This window comes from Microtus pennsylvanicus, chromosome 19 (assembly GCF_037038515.1).
Source record: "Microtus pennsylvanicus isolate mMicPen1 chromosome 19, mMicPen1.hap1, whole genome shotgun sequence".
In the NCBI taxonomy this organism is placed as follows: domain Eukaryota; kingdom Metazoa; phylum Chordata; class Mammalia; order Rodentia; family Cricetidae; genus Microtus; species Microtus pennsylvanicus.
In genome coordinates, this window is record NC_134597.1 from 17,486,904 (window position 1) to 17,502,515 (window position 15,612).

The following is a 15,612-nucleotide window of genomic DNA, read 5'->3' on the forward strand; positions in this document are numbered from 1 at the left end:
TCCCCATTTCTGTTTCTGTGACAGGGTGTTATGTGTTCCATTCTGGCCTTGGACGTCCATGTCTTCAAGAGTGACTGTGAACTTCTGATGCACCTGCTTTCACCTTCTGAGTGCATGCATCACCATGCCTCCTTTATTTGATGCTGAGGATCAAAATTCAGGCTTTGTGCCTGCTAGGTAAGCAAGCATCCTATCAATATAGGCTGCATCCCTAGCCTGCCTGCCACCCCCTCTCTCATATATATATATATGATTGCTTTTTTTTTTTTTGAAACAGGGACTCACTATGTAGCTCTCACTGGCTTGGAACTCACTATGTAGATCAGGCTAGCCTTAGGTTCAGGGATTCAGCTGTCTCTGCCTCCCAAGTGCTGGGATTAAAGGCATGTGTCACCACACTTAGCCCTAAAATAATACATACATTTTCGTGTTAATAGATGCATTATTTATTGATGTGTGTGTATGACACAGTATGAACATGGAGGTCAGAGGACAAATAGTTCTCTCCATTTACCACATGGGTCCCATCCAGGAATCCAACTGAGGTCATTAGACTTAGCTGCGGGCACCCTAATTTGTTGAGCCATCTCAGTGGACAATTTTATATTTCTACAATATAAAAAAGGATTCAGCAATATAAATTTGGAAAAATCTTATTTTAATGAGTGGGAACATATATCTGACATGAAGATCAGTGAAAAAAAAATAAATTAATAAGGACGTTTTACCCTGCTTCTCTTTTCTGTATATCTAAAATAATAGGTACTATTGACAAATTACATACTCCCAAAGGGAAAATACTGACAAGGTTTTTTAAATATGAAAAGGGAAATTAACGAAGGCTCGTTTTTGTTCACATAGCAGCTTCTTCAACAAAGTGATAATAGTTCCAGGGACGTGTCTTATTAGTCTCCGGTGGCCACAGAACTCACTCTGAGTGCACAGGAGATGATCAGCTCTCTATGGCTGGTCAATTACTGCAAAATAGTTTATGCAAAAGAAACAAAAACTTCCCTGTAGGCTTCTTCACCACATCATTTGCGATATGATGTAAGAACATAGAAATACAATCATGCAAACTGCAAGACCAAAGTTGTATTTCTCGAGGAGAATCACATTCAATTGGGTAACCATCTTCAGGGTTCTAAGCAGTGAAAACTGCAAAATTACAAATTGCTCAGGACTCAGAGTCTACTTACGACGTTCTTCCTGCCCACTAAGCTTTCTTACCAAGTACGACTGGCTGCCTAGCTCAACTTAATGTGGTTTGTCAAGACCCAGGAGACCAACTCTCCAGAGCTCTGTCAGACCAGGGGAAGGGAATTCCAGACTTAATGGCCCTCTGTGGAAAATGCCTCATCTCTTATAGCTCACATCTTGAGAGCAAGTGTGTGCCAGGTGATCTTATTTGCCTGGAGGAGAGACAACTACTATGGTTACCTGACAACCTGAGGCATCAAAGACACATGCCCTGTTCAGTCACTCTGCTAATACGGGTGAATACAGTAGAGGCAGAAATCCTACAGGCTGTAGCTCTGCTACTGTCTGGATAGATCGGGTCTTTTTGCTTCTCTTGCCTCATGGGGAAGATGAAGTTACTAGATCACCTGACTATGATGGCACTGAGAACGGTGAGGTCATGAATAGGAAAAGATTGAAAACAGCCAATACTAAAGACATAGAAAGAAGGAGCATCTCTGCTGTGATTCAATTATGGTCAGGATATTTCGGAATATCTAAATATGTTAAGACACATGTAGGACAGGTGGGTGACAAGGAGTTGCTAATGAGCGTGGCTCACAGCCAGTAGGTCTGAGTCACAGCAATCTACGGAGGTGTCTAGAGGTGGGTGGGGTTGAGGCTGTCAGACCACTTGAACTCTGCTTTCTTTGAGCACACTGGGTGGGTAGCTTGGGAGAAAGGCTTTGAAGACAGGCGGTCTGCCCTACTGCCCTAGTTCTTCACCATAATGCCACCGAACTGAGAAAACTGAGATGATCCAGTTAAAAAAAATGTGCCCAAGCACCTAAGAAGTGCTTGGTGAATGTTATTTTGTTATAATTATCATTAAACTAGGACTTACCACAGGGCAGGGAACCCTGACTGCTCTTTGGACTGGAGAGGGAGGGGGAGAGGAGTGGGGGGAGGGGGAGAAGGGTGGGAGGAGGGGGAGGGAAATGGGAGGCTGGGAGGAGGTGGAAACTTGTTTTTTTTTTCCTCCTTTTCTCAATAAAAAAAAAAAAACAATGAAGACCGAAAAGACAGCATGGAAGAGATCTAGGTCTCTTTTTTCAGTTCCTTACAAAGTTGTGGAAGGAGAAGACATGAACACAAATGGGCGTGGCATGAGGCGGATGTGGCTTTTGTTATTTGGACACACGGTAAACCAAAACTTGAGAGAAAGAATGATTCTGAAAGGTTTACACTGTTTCAAAATGTACATAACCTCATGGAGGTTTCGACAGTCAGATGGCAGACTTGGAGTCGATGAAATGACACTTGGGAAGCCTCCTGGATAGGAAGGAGGGAAGAAATTTCTCTATTGAGGCACCTGGTAGCCTGTCTTGTTGTCTCTGGATATATAACACTGCTGGACTATATCAGAGTAAATCCTATGAGTAGACCACAGTCATGCCACACACAGTGTTCCTTGCTTTTTAGTTCAACAATAGCAGGAAGCCTCTGTTTGGGTTCCTCCCTGTCCCAAATGGTCCCCAGGGAGGCACAAACACAGGAGAGACTCTAAAGGCTTATAGAGATTGCACCCCTGGGATCAACCAAGTGAGCCCCAGTTCCTACAGGAAGGTTTCCTTTGTAGGATTGTTGTTGCGGGCCTCGCGATGGAAAAGCTACCTTCCAAGTCAGACTTTATTAAAATCAAGATTAGTGATGGCATATTTTCCCACTTGGTTTTTAATTGCACAAAACAGCAAGAATCCAATGAAATCCAGCTAAATGCTGAGCTTCCTCGCTGCATCTTTAACTGTTTCCTGTGAACTTTCTCCATACAGCTCTGGGAGATGATAAATACTTACGTCTTTGCCTTGTGCTTTCTGCTCTCCTGAGGGCGTTGGGGCGGAATGAAACACTGCAATTTCTTTGTTTCCCTGCTCTTTATTGTGGATGTCATGCACTGGGTTTGTTTGAGCAACATTTAACACTCGGAGTCTGGGTAATTACTGCCTTTGCCTCATGATACATACTCTCAAGGAAACGCAAGATGACGGCACTCGGAAACAACTGGTGGGGCAGACATGAGGAGTGCCACAAGGCGTGATGCTTTCAATCCCCTGCTGAATCTTAAGAGGATAGAAGAATCATTGCAACAGGCTGTGCGTGATTCATATATTCAGAGCAGGGTATAAAAACCACAAATTCTGAGAAGTGGTGGGGACGACAGGTTGCTGGGCTCTTCACACGGCTACTGCCTCTTTAGTCATGGAGTAAACAAGGGCCAGTTGCTTTATTTCATTTCCGCTGCGAAGTTTAATTTTTTTTTTTTGACAGAAAGGTCAGTCATTCATAGTAAGACTGATCACAAAAAAGCATGTTATTGTGGGTAAAAACAAGGGAGACTCAGGCTATTGACCAGCAGATGCTTTTGTTAAGATCAGGACTAACTAGCACACACAACCAGATAATCAGAGCCTATAAGACAGGTTTTCTTCCCTCAACAAGCTATCACTAACACGATGGCTCTTTCTCCGTTCTTTCTTCAGGCATGAGCCAGTTCCTTGATGCTTTGTTGTCACCCTGGAAACATCTTTCTAGATCATGGACATCTATGTGAAGGATGGGTAGTGCTTGTGTTTATTTGTAAAGTATCTTGTCCTGCAAAGACTCTCTAAGATGGTGTCCAAAACACCACACCTAGCCCAGATGTTACCAAATCCCTGTTTTCCTTCATTGTTTCTTCTTCCTTTGTAATCCCCAGTGCAGTGGCCTGCCTTAGTTCCCACCTCCCTGGGAAGAACCCTTAACGGCATTTGCCATACCTTTGAAGCACATACTTGGATTTAATCAGGTACCTTCTGCATAGATGGCGCTGATCCAAAGAAGCAAATTTAATCAAAATAATTTTACCATGCTGAGCTGGCAAGATATTATTATCATATCAAGGTAGTTAAGTGAAATTTCCTCTCTGTCCACCTTATTCCTCAGAGGAATTTGGGATAAAGCATTCTATGTTCTTAGAAAGAGCATGTGTACCCTCACATTACTTTATGAATTTACATATCTATATCTATATACTCAGTGAGAAAGTATTTCCCTTACAATATTCTCTTCTCCTTTTTTCCTTTCCAACAATATTTGAGGATCAAAGAAGTTGAGCATTCTTGCAATGCTCTTTTAATTCATACCCAGACAAACAGTGCCTCAGTGATGAGAATACATTCTGACCGGTGTTCACTTTTGTATTCTTAATTCTTGACAAAGAACCAATGTCCCAGGGTTTTTGTTTTTTCTGGTATCTGCACCACTATATGCAATGATTTCCATTTTCATCTTCCTGTCCAAACCAGTCTTGTGGTGTGCATGCCAGTGTGGAACTAACATCCAATGAGCAGGCCTTTGGGCTGGCTTGTACAAACCATACACAAGGAAGACTAGAGGGTGGTGTTACCACTTTTTCCCTCTGTGATCTTCTTGAGTTCTGTAGGGAGCCGTAGAAACGATAGAGGTTTAGGGGCCAGTAGGATTCTCCTAGTATGACCTCAATTGTCTCTTTTCTCATTTATAAATGGGGGAACTGTAATGTGAGCCCTAGTTCCACCCTGGGGAGATGGGACCACACAGATGGGTCTCCCATCCTTTCTCTCAGTCAGAACAGCTTAACTTCAGTGAGTGTCACGTGTTGTTTTTCTTCTTATCCCAGATTTTGAGTGACTTAACTAGTTTTTAACACAAGGTGGCAATAGCTATAACATTTAGCATTAGATTTCGAGTTAGTGTTCTATCTTCCATTTTTTCCCCTTGGTAAAAATGTTCTCAGTTCCCTTCTGTTTTCTACTTCTCCTCTGGGGGCTGCAGTTACAGCCCCTCAGGGCTGGGAGTAACAGCTACTGAGGGTGCATCATTTCAAATTATCACATTGATAATTTCAGCCCATCCACTTCCCCTCCCCCCTCCATATCTAAGGATCTCTACTGGCATCTCCCTTGGATATCTCAAACTTAATCATACTGTGAGCTATCATGTCATCAGGACCTTTCTCTCCAAATCTGTTTCTCTTTGCAGCGCACCCGAATCACCGGATGACACTTGATTCTTTTCTGTGAATCATGTCATAAACCTAAGGGTAGCCCTCAATGTTTGCCGCCTCGGCACTGTGGTAAATCCTGCTCATGATACATCTTAAATGCTTGGGATTAGTTTCCTAGAGGTCAAAGTAGAAACCGTCTGTGAAGTCTGTTTGCTATAGGCCATCTGACGCATCTTCTAATACAGAGCTGGTTAATTCTTCACCCCCACCTTGCACCTCTCCCATCTTTTCAGTGACTTCCTACTGCTCTTGGGATCAAGGCTCAAAACTCCTTAGCACATCCTATCAGCTTCTCCTCACCTCTTTCAGCTTCATTTTACACCAGGCCCTGGTGCCTGCAGCGTCTTCCACCTAACCGCTATGTCCCTCTTTTTTTTTTCTGGTTGACTCTTTCATTGTTTAGAACACAGCCTCTGCTTGAGAAAACCTGCGCTGTCCTCCAACTACATTGAGTCACTGTGCCATATGGTTTGTGATGCACCACACACCCGTCTGGACGGAATGTTTGTTAGCTCGTTTCTCCCAAGGGTTCAGACAGCTCCCCAAAGAGCAGGACCATGACTGTTTTGCTAGCACTGTATATTCCTGGTATTGAACACACTGCCTGGCACACAGCTATACCTTGAAAATCATGGATGCCTCATGATCATAAGAATCGATGCTTTTTTTCTTGTCTTTTCCATTTAAATCTTTTAAAACAATAAGTACTCTCATGAAAAGCAATTTATTCAATGTTCCATGTAACAGATAGAACTGACCCAGAGCACTGGCAGTGAAGCAGATTTGTTTAGTATTTTCCAGATGTAACTTTCATATTCTTTTACTCCTAGTCACTCAACAAACACCGTTGCACGAGAAGCACTCCACATAGTATATAGTTTAACGGAGAAAGAGAATGAGATTCTTGACTGCAAGAGACAGAGAGACTCACATGTGGACACACGGTAAGTGATGGAGAAAGGTGTGGGTAAACAAAGTTGGCTAGGGGGGTTATACGGCTTCTAAGAAGGAAATCGGAGATTATTTCAGTGGAACTACAAGAATAAAGGGAGAAAGAGCTTCTGAGCAGGGAGTCAGGTTGTGAAAAGGTACAGAGCTTAAACAGGCAATAGAGAAGTCACTATAGAATGCTGGAAACACTGGAGCCTGGGATGTGAGAAAGAGTGTCTGAGGGACAAGAGGGATTGAGAAAGACACGGAGGTGACATCTGGTGTATGCGTGAGCCTCTTCCAAACTACTCTGAGGATTCTTACTCTTCTGTGTGGCATTACTCTTAATTATTAGGATAGGTAGGAAAGGATACTAGGGAAGGTTAAGGTATGGAAAACGTCCTCTCAAACACTGCGTCACCAAATACAACAACCACTCCTCATGGGACGTTAACAAAACTCAAGTGAAAGGTTCAACTGAGAAACCGATGTCAAAGCCGTAAGGCACAGCTGACCACAGGGAACACCTTGAAGACATGGCCTCCCTTGTGTTCTGTAAGGCACTCCAGCTGCATTGCAGAGGCCTGACTAGTGGAAGGGAAACATGGTGGCAATCTCTGAAGTATGGGTTTAAACAAAGATCGAAAAGAGGGTAGCAGTGAGAATGGAGTGGAGCAGAAAAGGGCATGTTCAGGAGTCTGACTCAATAGGCTCTGGTACCCTCTCCTGTGAGGAGCTTCAGAGGATTCTAAGAAGGCAAGGATCCTAGGATGAAGATGCTTTTACAATGTGTAGACAATTAACATCAATCAATGGATTCAGGAAATGCCGAGGAACAGCATTGAGTTTGAAGTTGATGCTCACATTCTCACAAAAACTGACTTGTGGAGGTAGTCAGGAGGCCACTGGAAATATGGGCTTGTAGTCAAAAACAAGAGCAACAATAAGAACATGGTTTATCATTTAAATAGTACTTAAAGCATACAAACTTCTGCCCTAAGATTATCTGCATTAGCCTGGTCGTGACGATGCATGCCTTGATCCCAGCACACGGGAGGTAAAGACAGGCTGACCTCTACAGAGTTCAAGATCATCCTGATCTACAGAGCAAGTTCCCAGCCCTCATGTCAGGTAGTTTACTACCACCGGAACATGGGGCATCTGATGCTTCTGGCTCTGTGGTGTGTGCATACCCACACACATGTGTATGTGCATACCCACACACAGACATACATATTTGAAAACACTAATAAAAAATCTGAAAAACACAAAAATGGAAACCCAGTTACCAGAAACTGTGAGATACACCAATGCAGGAAACATTGAGTGACTATGTTAAAAAAACACAAATAATAAATTAACAATGTGCAAGGTCTCAACAAAATCCATAATTAGCAGATATAATTAAAAACCAGAGAAGCAAATAATACTGACATAAAAGAGTAAAATGGAGAATTATTCTTATAAAAAAATAAAATTGATGAACCCTTAGCCAAACTCACTAAAAGAGAGAAAAGACACGATAAATAAACAAACAGAAGAACAAGTGAGTGAGAGATGGAGACACACACACCACAGAGACAGACAGACAGACAGACAGATGAGGGGAGAGACTATACACAAATAGGTTCATTAAGGAGTATATTTTAAAAATTTTATTATGTATTGTATGTGTACAGGAATTTTGCCTACATGTGTATCTGTATCACTACCCACATGAGTGCCTAGTGCCTGAGGAGGCTGGAAGAGGGCATCATATCCCTGAGACTGGAGTTACAGACAGTTGTGAGCCGCCAGGTGGGTACTGGGAATCAAACCTGAGCTGTCTGGAAGAGCAGCCAGTATTCTTACTGCTGAGCCATCTTTCCAGCTCATCTTTTAAGAATATTTGAAAACTTAAACTGCAGTAAATTGAAAAATATGTAACACATAACCAAATTCCAAATTGAAGCAAAAAGGTGTGACATATCAACAATAAATAATGAGTTGAAACTGTCATAGAAGTAAAACTAAGCTAAACAAAGACAAGCCCAGGGCTGGACAAATTCACAGCCTAATTCCATCAGACATTTAAAGTGGAACAAACCCTAGTACATCCCCAGATATTTCTTGGAATAGAAAGGGAAGGATGCTTATATTAAATATAGACCCTTCTCCTCTTCCCAGATGTCTCATTTAGAGAGAACGAAGACTAAGGTATTGTACAATGCATTTTAACAGCTCACACGTAATTTTCTGGCGTGTTGACATCTAAGAACTGTTTCATAAAAATATTTTCCTTCCTTAATGAATAAACCCACCATTTATCCACTCCTCAAACCCTGGCAGCTGGCCCACTTGGAGACCATGTCAGTTGGCTCAAGCTAAATTTCTTCCCATGGTGACTGATGAAAGGTGTTTCTGTCTAAAGGTAATTTGTAAATATTGGTCAAAGCAATTGGTTGTTTGGAGGAATGGGCACCAACACATGGATGATCAAATCGGAGAAGGATGATACAACCAAAGAAATAAAATAAACCTTTATCCAGCCTAAATAAGTGGAATGCACAAAGTGTCTGATACAGAATTCAAAGTAATCACGCTAAAAAAAGCTTACTGAGACCCCATTGCTGAAGACACCACTTACTTTTATCAGAGGAAATGAAGACACCAAGGTGATACTGGCCAGGAAGATTCCTCCCTGCTGGTGATTGGCTTTCAGACTAGAAGGTGCTATTCAGGCCAAAGGGAGGGGGCACAGCTGTGAACCCTGTGAACTACAATGGCAACCAGTGTGGCAAGGTATGTCCAAGGGCTCTATAGTGGCAGAAATGCTATGGGAATACCCAACTCTTTCAGAGAAGATTTAAGACCAGTTCCACAGGAGAAAATACATGCCTAGTGCTGTAAATCTAGCTAAGAATCCATGGTTGTGGAGTTCATAGGCTCTGGGTGTGAATCTACTATTATTTTGTTAAATGGGCACAGTGTCAACCTGTTGCGGGAGGTCCTTCGGCTCCTCCAGCCAATACCCGCTGAGATACCAGTCCATTGGGGCGTGGTCTCTCTCCCTTTAAAAAAGCGGCTTCTTCCAGATGAGATCATTATACGCTCATCTCTTCTAGGTGTTTTGGATTAGATGATTCAATAATCACAAACATCATTGCTCTTAGTGTAAAGTCCTTATCTATCTCATGTGGCTAGGACCTTGAACCCATTAGCCAATGAATTCTCTACCTCTTTAAGTTCTTGGTGCTGTCAGCATCACTTCCTTAGTAAGCTTTGATTTCAAATGATACCTACGTTTGTGCCCATGCCTCTCTGAACATGCCCAATCTTTGCAAACTATATCCATGGCCATCTGTTATGTCTTAGCGGCCTCTAAGTCACATAATTGCCAAATGGCAAAGCCATTTATTGCTGACTTTCGTGTATACAATGAAATACCATTGCATTTATTGAAGGCATTCCAAGCACCAAGCAGAAAATTTGGGGGGTTAAGTTCTGATACGATCCTGCCAGCTTTGTCTGTGCTTAAGGCTAGATCTCCAGCCCTAGGGAGATCTACAACAAACAGGCTGAATTCATAGACTGAAGATACTCAGATTTGCTTTGAAAGGAAAACGGCGAGCGTGAATGTGGTATAATAAAGAATTCTTGGAAAGAAGAATTGTTTTGCAAAGGAAAACAGTCCAAGAAATGACAAATTTCTTCACACAAGCAATCCAACAAATCAATCCCCACAGTGTTGATTGACACAGTGTTCATTTTCTTGTTTGGAGTTTTTCTCAAAACTGAAACAACTTTGCTTCGGTGTTTGTGTCTATGTGTGTGTACTCTTGCATGTATTTGCTTATTTTGTTTTGCTAGTGATTGAGTCCTGGGCCTTGTGCATGCCAGGTAGGCACTCTGGCACTAAGTTATATACCCCAGTCACATTTATTTTTTAAACTACCATTTCACACTTAGATATTTATAAACATAAGAGATATCAAAAATTCTCATTTGATGATTATTTCTTAATTTCATTTGCAAAGGAGAAAAAATGATACATTACCTTTGAAACTAGCAGGGCAATGATTTCTTTCACAGTGTTGTCAATCAAATCATCTATTTTTGAATGGTACTGTTGCTAGGTTTGAAAAGACAAAATGCATTAGTGGATACAGACGTGAATTCTTTGCTGTAAGTCATGACGGTTATAAAGCTACTAGTTACGGCATATCAAATTTACTTAAAATGATCGTTTTGAACATTAAAAGGACAAAGCTGTGACAATGATCCATCCAGTCAACACTTTTTTACATTGCGGTTGGAAAATTTTCCCATGTGCGCTGTTGAGTTAAGCAGCTAATGGGGTTATTACGGCGGCTGAATTGAGTCCTTATCCGTATTCAGGCAGAGGAATGTGAAGGGTGCTTTTTGTCTTCTCCTCTGTAATGAAGGTGGCCCTGTATTTTTCTAAAGGGTTGGTTTAGCCAGAGAAACAAGGGGACTCAAAGGAGATTTAATTAATACAGCATTTCATGTCTGGCAACTCTCATTCATAAGTTATTTTAAATGTGCTCTAGAAATAAAATGCGCTGCCAATTGTTCTCCCTAAAAGGAGACTTTTTGTCAGCCCAGGAGCAGCAGCGTATACAATTCTTACAACATGTTCAAGCAAGGGCAAAATTAAAATTTCATCAACAAAAGGGAATAGATGGTAACAAATTAATAGGCCATAAAAGCTATAATTAAATGACACTGCTCCCCATAGCTTTATTACTGCTTCCTCACCAACAAGATGTCTTTATATAAATACAAAAAAGATGTATTTAAAATAAACCTGAAAGACTCCCGCTTTTGCTTTCTTCTCTAAAGATTACTAGAAGGCTCCTTTATTAAATTAGCAGAAGCTTGGGCTTCCTGGCATATGTAGGCACCTCTATTTAAACAGCAATTCTTTCTTTGGAAGCATTTATCTGACAGCAGATTGTCCCCAATGGCCACTTGACAGAAAATGCGACTTGTAAAGACCAACCCTATCCTGATGATCAAGGCTTCCAGGAACAGAGCGCATAGTGCACAGACTAAAAGTACTCATGTCAGGATAAACATTAGACCAGCTTCACAGCTGCCAGCTGAATGCTTCCCTAAGTTCGATGTATTTGAAAGCCATTTTTCTTCCTGCGGAAAACATGTCTCAAAGTTTCCACACAGAACAAAACATCAACTCAGGCTCGCTTTGGAATACGAGGGAATGATCCCCACACCCTCAAGGGCTCTACTAATAGCTAGAGTGGTCATCATCTCCTTGTGTAAGTAATGAAGAATACTGTTGGAGCTTCTAAGTTATTTTCTTTCTTTTTCTCTCTCCTCCCCCTCACCCCCCCCCCCGGTGTGTGTGTGTGTTTGTGTGTGTGTGTTGACATTAGTCTCAGATTAACCACATGCACTTGATCACTGAGATTTCTGGTATGTAGTAATTGTCTGGTTCACTTAAAACCTTGCTGACTCCCAAAGCTTTGGTCCCCAGAGGACAAAGAGAACAGGCGTTTGGACATAATGGGTGAATTTACACTGCAGGAGAGTTGGAATATTGGTATAGGAAATGAGACAATTAAAAAAAAACCAAATTTGAAGCAGAAGAGTGATGTTCAGTCATACAAGCTGACTGGTAGGTAGTCCAGATTTACTTTAAACAGTTAATGCCCTGGACCATAAACACGCCTCAGGTCCAATGCAATGGTTTCAGTACTCGGACTAAGTGATTTGTAGGGTGAAACCCAACAGACAACTTGCAGAAGGGCCTCCCAGCCCCAGTCAAAAGCTGCACAAGGAACTGGGTGTTGAAAGAGCTTATGCAAATGAGTTCTGCCTCTCCCCTTTCATGTCCCTGCTCCAGACCCATGTCTGTGCAGCACAAAGGAATGAAACAGCAGTTATGGCCCCTCTGTGGGGAGGAACTGCAAAGAGATACAGGAGACAGGCACGAGCTTCCTACATTCCACCAAAATGGAAACAGTCCACAACAGGGAAGTGCTACTGAGGCCCACGGCACCTCAAACATGTTCTTAAACATGCCTGGGCCTCAAGCCTTTACCTGCCATTGATTCATATTTTCACTCTTTAAATATTTTAAAAAATATTTTATTGTATTTATTCTTCATGTGTGTATGGATATCTTGCCTATTTGTCTTGCCTGTTTGGTGCCGCAGGAGGCCAGTAGAAGGCATGGGTTTTCTGGGTCTGGAGTTATAGACAGTGTCAACCAACATGTGGGTGCTAAGAGTTGAACTCAGATCCTCTAGACGTACAGCCACTGTTTTTAACTACTGAGTCATCTCTCTAGCTTCCATATTTTAATTCTCAAGAAACAAAATATCTCAGAATGCTAGTACATATAAGATAATAGAGGTTACACATTACATTTTTCCATTGGATTAATTCCGGCCATTCTTAAAACCAGTCATGAGCCACTCAAGAAGCCATTTATACTCCTTTTACTGAAAGGCTTAGAAAGTCAATGAACCTTGGGGGGTCAAGAAATTCTGATAATGTACAATCTCTTGATATACTTTCTTTGATTCCTGATATAGACATAGAGCACAAGAAAAGAAAGGACGAGAGAGAGAAATGACCGTATAAGAATGAGTGAAGTTAAAACAAAAAACAAAAGGATCAAAACCTTTAATCTATTATTTCAGAGGTCAATAAGTATGGGGTCACTAGATTTAAATACTATGGGAGTCAGCTGCTATAGATTCATCCCATCATCTGGGAACACCAGCCAAAATGTATATGAACATCCATATTTAAGGTATCCATTCTGCAAAGACAGCAAACCGTAGGTATGGGTTATATGGGTATGCCAATACAGGTATAAGAAAGCTAGTAAATTATTCAGTAGACCTGATGGCTTCCCAAGATAAAAGGTAACACTCTAAATCACAAGATAGCAACAAACAGAATTTTTTCTGTAAAGCTATCTTTATTGCCTACGCTAAAACCAACACATTGTTTTCCACTTCAACGATCAGATAACATCGTTGATAAAAATTTAGAAAGTTTTTGTCCCTGACTACAAAAACTTTTATAAATGATGTATGTGTGTGTGTGTGTGTGTGTGTGTGTGTGTGTGATATGTGTGTGCATATGTGTGTACGGGTGTCTACATACATGCAAGTTAGAGGTCAACCTTGGGCTATTCTTTGGCAGTTGTTTATCTTGTTTGTTGATACAGGATCTTAATGGTCTGGGGGATTTCCAATTTGGCTAGACATGCAAACCAACACATCCCAGGGGTCCTTCTCTTTCTTCCTCCATGATCTCAGAGTGCAATCCTGCATCCCAAGCATTTGCAGGTGGCTCCAAGGGACTGAATTTAGGTCCTTATGCTCATATAGCAAGCACTTTGTTGATTAAGCCATCTCCCCAGCTTCAAAACCTTTGCAAATTCTTGTAAAAACATTTACATTTATTTAAAAATATTCTTTTTTAAATTTTAATGTTTATTTATTTATTACGTATACAATATTCTGTCTGTGTGTATGCCTGCAGGTCAGAAGAGGGCACCAGACCCCATTACAGACAGTTGTGAGCCACCATGTAGTTGCTGGGGACTGAACTCAGGAACTTTGGAAGAGCAGGCAATGCCCTTAACCTCTGAGCCATCTCTCCTGCCCCCTAAAAATATTCTTATTGGGCTATTTCAAGTCAAACTGCTAGTCCTATGTACCATAGTGTTGGCAGAGTGTAGCTCAGTTGCAAGCTGATTTTTTTCCACATCTGCCCTCACAAGCAAACAGGTTATATCTTTCTTCTTCTGAGACTGAATCTCAATTTACATTTGGGCAATCATTTAGAAATCCTTGCTTCACAGCTCAGGCACATTTGAAATCCTGGCATTGCTCCACTCCGTTGGATAGCATCATTTCACTCGACTGTTCACACGCAAATATGTTGGAAACTGAGACTGACCAAATGCCAGTGCAGCCTAGACTTTGGTCCTTGTTTTGGGTTGCATTAGTAGGATTGGTCTGCTTCTTCTGGGAATGGGCAAACTCCCCTTTAACTAATAACTAATCCTGTCCAAGTAGGACCACTGGTTCACCTGAGCTACTCACTGATTTGTTCACATTCTCACTTCTTTATTCTCGGCCAATGGGACCAGGGTGACGTGGCTCAGAGGGCAGATGGAGGTCTACAGCATAGGTAGTCATCCGCTTTTCTATAGTACTGGATACTGAGGATTTAAAACAATGTGGTGGTTTTATGATCTCAACATCGGTCCTGCGGGACTGGCCTAAATCTGTTGACTCATGATAAACACCTGTCATGTGAGTAGACCATCCAGTCACTAATCACTTCATTAACCCCCATACTGGGCCTCAGAGAGCATCTTTGCCTCATCACGTATCACAAAAGAAAATAGAATTGCGATCTGGGGACACAGGCAGGTCTTTGGTGTGGTTAGGAGTGGAGGGATTTTTAATTTCGTCAATGACAATATATTCATAACAGATTATTAGAGTTCAGTGAATTAGCTTCCTTTCTGTTTCATTCATAATTTCATTCATAGTACATGTTTTACATGTTTCTGAACTGTCCATTAATCTAGTTTTGTTAACAACTCCGTTACTCTCTGGAACAATTTCAAATCCTGGCAGAGAGGAGACAGACAGAGACAGAGAGAGACAGAGAAAGAAAAGAGACAGAGAGGCAGAGGGAGACATAGACAGAGAGACAAAGAGAGAGAGACAGAAAGACAGACACACAGAGAGAAACAGAGAGACAGGGAGGCAGACAAAGGGAGGAACTGAACAATTCTGTAAGTGTATCTATTGGAGATTAAAAGCAACATTACAATCCTTTTCTTTTGTACTTGTTTACCACTTTTCAGGGTTGCTAATAGGTTTTACACCTGCACATTTTGAACTGCATTAATTGTGTGAAAGTTGTAAGGAACTAATTGTCTCTGGTGAGAAGGTACAGATGCAGACATAATGAATAGTAGCAGATTACTCTTCAAAACAACTCACTTCTTAATGTAAAGAATCGCTTGGCTTGTCGTTTGTGTATGCAGTGGCTACTTCTCTTTTAAGTACTAGAATGAATCATTTCTTGCAGGGGAAGAATTTTAGAGCAGTGATAATACATCAGCCTGCTCATTGTTCAACACATATTTAACAAGAGCCTGGTACATTGTAGGTACTGTGTACATATTAGAACTAATATATTCGCTCAGTATTTGTGGGAAGCTCATTCCATCATCTAGATGAGAGAGCAATGAGCTTATGAAGCCACTTAAGATAATATTCTCAGACTGACAGCACAGGCTTACATCTGGGTGTTGAAAAACATGAAGAGGTGATTAGGGGCCATTAGCATCCATGCCAGCGGCTTACTCGTTTGGATAATAAGAAGCAATAAATCACGTTGTGAGTGATCAGACAGTA

The 15,612-nt window shown here is 41.4% G+C and overlaps 1 protein-coding gene across 7 annotated transcripts in view; it reads right to left on the reverse strand.

Annotated features, from left to right (window-relative positions):
- Cadps2 (calcium dependent secretion activator 2) overlaps positions 1-15,612 on the reverse strand; it is a 505,709-nt gene that overhangs the window by 39,327 nt on the left and 450,770 nt on the right. For all 7 annotated transcript variants that reach the window (XR_012908510.1, XR_012908509.1, XR_012908508.1 and 4 more), the window contains one exon: positions 10,230-10,304. Coding sequence is in view for 4 of the 7 variants with exons in the window: in XM_075953365.1 (XP_075809480.1) it covers positions 10,230-10,304 (75 nt within the window). In the remaining 3 variants the exon portion in view is untranslated. The remainder of the gene's footprint in view (positions 1-10,229; positions 10,305-15,612) is intronic.